This window comes from Grammomys surdaster, unplaced genomic scaffold (genome assembly GCF_004785775.1).
Source record: "Grammomys surdaster isolate TR1022 unplaced genomic scaffold, NIH_TR_1.0 349, whole genome shotgun sequence".
Lineage (NCBI taxonomy): Eukaryota > Metazoa > Chordata > Mammalia > Rodentia > Muridae > Grammomys > Grammomys surdaster.
The window spans coordinates 1416332-1420382 of record NW_021604768.1 but is presented as its reverse complement, the minus strand read 5'-3'; the positions used below and the strand labels follow the sequence as shown (position 1 = coordinate 1420382).

General features: G+C 53.0%; 1 protein-coding gene across 1 annotated transcript in view; it reads right to left on the bottom strand.

The window, feature by feature from the left end:
- Positions 1–3809, bottom strand: part of Cmtm4 (CKLF like MARVEL transmembrane domain containing 4) — a 38141-nt gene extending 34332 nt beyond the window's left edge. The window contains exon 1 of the mRNA XM_028779316.1: positions 3505–3809. Coding sequence (XP_028635149.1) covers positions 3505–3690 — 186 coding nt within the window. The 5' untranslated portion in view covers positions 3691–3809. The remainder of the gene's footprint in view (positions 1–3504) is intronic.
- Positions 3810–4051: the final 242 nt, after the last annotated feature.

Here is a 4051-nt window from a genome sequence, read left to right as displayed (position 1 = left end):
TCCATCCACTCATCCATCCATCCACTCATCCATCATCCATCCATCCATTCATCCATGACTGCAGCAGATGAGCTTTCAGTATGCTGTTGACTATGAAGAGCAGGCATCACTGCCTGGCCCCATCTGAAAGCAAAGCATTTGCTTGTTTCCATAAGTAGGAAGTTAGCTACAGAGTTTTCAGTCAGCCTTTTCCAGAACTGAGTTCCCCTTTCTTCCAAGTTTGCTGACAGCAGTTATTAGAGGGTGAATCCTGGAGCCGGTGAGATGGGTAAGTGAATAAAGGCGCTTGCCACTTGAGGACACAAGCCTGATGACCTTCATTGCATCCCTGTAGACCACGGAAAGGTAGAGGAGAGAAGCAGCTGACAGACTCAGCCTATGACCGCCACATGAATGGTCACTGAGACCTGGGTCTCGCCAATTAAGACAGACCAGCAAGCTCCAGAGATTTGCCCATCTCTGCCTCCCCAGTGCTGGGTTTACAAGCATAGGTCCTCGAGTCAGGCTTTGAGGCAATCATTTATTTACTGACAGTAATCTCCCCAGTACTGGTGTCTGGTCTTTAGAACAGTTCTCTCCAAAAGAGGACACCAAAGTCTGTCACAATTAAACCTCAACTGGCCCAGACCTTCTAGAGTAACTACAGAATCTGGGATCGATAGGCTCTGCACGGTGGCGGCAGCCAGTGTTTACCAGAGTAGAAGCTGTGGAAATGTGGCTGTTTTATGCTACGTATAGTTTCTTTACATTCCCGTTGGGCTTTAGTGGAAACGCAGGTTTGTTTTTGTCTGTTTTACCATCACAACTCACACATCTCAAGAGTACAATAAAACAATCCCCGACTGTGTTCACTGGCTCCAGGTTACAAACTGACAGGGCTGCCCACCAAGCAAAAGACGTTCCAATACCCAACCCTGAGATGCAAATGCTCAGATTTGCCTCAGTCACCTAAGAGAGCACCTTTGGCCACCTTAACTCCTTAATTCTTACAATTCCTAAAATGTTTACTTAGTCATTTTCCCTCATTCTATTACTGAGGAAAGGGGTGGGGCAGAGGCTAGAGATTTTAAAAATCAGAGATGTGGGGCAAAGTTTACCCCCTTCGCTCTTTTAAGGGATGAACACTGCTGGCTAGGACAGAGACAAGTGCTAACACCCATCTAAAGGGTTTCTGGATTTTTTTCTAAGATTTTAAAATTTACGTTTATGTGTAAACGTGTGGTCTGTGTGAGTATATGCCACCTATGTGTCACAGAAGACAAGCGATGCCCTATAGAGCTAGAGTTACAAGTGGCTGTGAGCCACCAGAGCTGGGTGCTAGGAACTAAACCCAGGTCTTCTAGAAGAATGACAATGGCTTTTAATTAGCAAGCCCTCTCTGCAGCCTCCTGTGTACATAAGGATCACCTAGGAAGTCCTGTTAAAACCTAAACAGGTTTGAGGGGGTCTGAATCTGCCGATTCTACAGAGGCCTAGGGTGGCGGCAATGCTGGACGGAGTGTGGGAAAAGCAAGGATCTGCAGTTTCCTTAGGCCTCACCATCGCAATGTCTATAAATATTAAGCCTTTTAAAAGCCAGACTTTACTGAAGTGAAAGAATTAATACGTTCCCTTCTCTCTGGGCGGAGTCTGAGCTGTGTGGCATCTCAGAAGGACCCTCATAAGGACTTGCCTAATATCTTGGAACATGTTTGCTTTCTCGAGGGAAAGTGGATCACCCTAACACTTAGCAAGACTGAGAACCCAAAGGGCATGAGACCACCAACCTGCCTGCCACATCACTCAAGTGACCATTCCTCCACTTGCCAGTACACAATCCACAGTGGACACTCGGCAATAGGAAAGGTTTTAAAGGCTGGCCCCCGAAGTCCTTCCACATGGAAAGTAAGGACTACCAAACAACCACATCTTTCCAAGGGGGTAAACATGACAGGCTCCAGCTCCTGCTCCTGGAAACAGCAAAGTCCCAGCAGTGAGCTGAAAATGTTTTGTACAGACCACTCCATCTCCATTCTGAGGGGCAAGTTAAGAGTTGTATTTACTTTCAAAGGCCTGGTAAGCAAACTAAGAAGGTCGCTAACTAGGCCTTGTAGTCCACCTGGCTCCAAGTTCAGCCCTGCCCTTTTCTTCTGATTATCTGCACTGTACTCAAACATTAGAATTACATACCTCCCCCACCCCTACATTCTCTTTGCTAACAGCAATGCCCAACAGATGCCATTACATCCTTGAGAACATTCCAGATTACTGGATTAAGACTGTTTTAAAATTTAAAGATAGATAACTTGCTCCACTTATTTCTCATTAAAGCCCTTCAAAACTACGCATCAGAAGACCAAGCCTTGTGCATAGAAGAGAGAAATCGGTCCACGATTCTGCAACCGCAACCGATAAACACAGGGACCTTTATTTAAAGGGTGTCCACACATGGTATTTCTCCCAAGAAAGGTTAATGCATGCACTGGGTTAATAAGCGTAACAGACCCAATGCTCCCTGAAAGAAAATGCAAGTATGTTGCAGTTCTGTGCAAATGGCTTCTCTGCCTGGCTGAGAAGTCTACAAAGTTTTGAGGCCTATGTGAAAGGCTACCTGTGACAGAGTAAGAGGGATACAGAGGTTTTTCTAAAATGGACCATGCCCAGTCCACAACAAAGGTAAACCACTGCCCAGACGGACCTTCTACAAAACCACAAAACTGAAACAGAACCCAGAAGCTCCTGAACCAAACACTCTGGGAGTTTTTTTTTAAAAAAAAATGAGGACCCCAAGAAATGTGCTCTAGAATGCCCAAGACCAACAGAAAGTTCCCCATATCTGTCACCTCCCAAACTGGCCGCCCTCCCAGAGTGACTTAACTCTGGGTACCAATTTGGGCAGTTCCAAGAAACCACCAGTGCCGAGTCGAGGACTACGGGATGCTAAGAAGGAAGCTAACGTCCGCAGTAAAGACTGGAGGCTTTGTGGGTAGATCTGGACTCCCCCACTGCATCTGGGCTACATGCCTCCATTCAACAAATATTTATTGAGCGTCCACCATCTGCTGGGCACCCTGCTAGGCGCCAGGGAGGAAACCATGCCACAGCCCCCGGCCCCTGTTAGCAGAGAACCGTCTGGGGGTTACGCGAACCGGAAAACCTGCTACAAGTTGCTAAGCATAGTAGTAGCCAGGAGATGGCACGGCCCTCGCAACCAGCTCTGCGCACCAACCTCGTCAATGAAGCAGGGAGGGCACAGGTAGGCCCCGGAGCAGGTGTGCAGGGACCAGGCACCCCTGAGGCTTCGGAGCTGCAGAGGACAGACTCCGGCCGAGGGTGCGGTCCCTAGAGGAGCAGGGACTGCAGCCCAAGGACCTCGGAGTAAGGGGTGCTCGGAGCGGGGACCGCGCAGCTCGGACCTGACTCTGGTCCGCCGGGCCTTCCCCCCGCGGCTGGGTGCGGGGAAAGAAGGCGCGGGCTAGGCCGCCGACCCGCCCGCTCCTACCTGGAGCCCCGCCCGGCACCTACCACTTGGGCGACCTTGAGGCGGCCGAGCGCGCCGCGCAGGTAGTCAGGGTCGCAGCGCAGGCCGGCCAGCCCGCGGCGCTGGCTCACCGGCTCGGTGGTGGGTTGGTACGGGCTGCTGGCGCCCGAGATCATGGAGGTGCTCGAGGCCTCGCCCTCGAAGCCGTCTAGCTCCTCGCCGCCCCGCATGCTGCCGCTCCGCGCGGCCGGTTCCCCCGGCGCCTGGAGCGGTCAGGCTCAGCGCGGCTGCCGCATCGCCGTCGCCAGACCACCCTGCCGCCGCCGCCTCTGCGCCCGCCGCCCGCTGCGGCCGCGGCTCGGTCCGCTGGGGCTCGGCTCCCGGCGCCTCGGCAGCGGAAAGGGAGGGAGGCGGGAGCGGGCGCCGAGGGAAGGAGGCGGGAGCCGCGCGCCGGCCCGGAGGGGGTGGAGACTGCGGCCGGCGCGGGGAGGGGCGGGGCGCTGAGGGCTGGGGGCGGGGGGTCGTCGGGAGAGGAGGGGCGTTGCAGGTTGGGGCGGGGCCGGTGAAGTGCCTTAGTCACGCCCCACCACG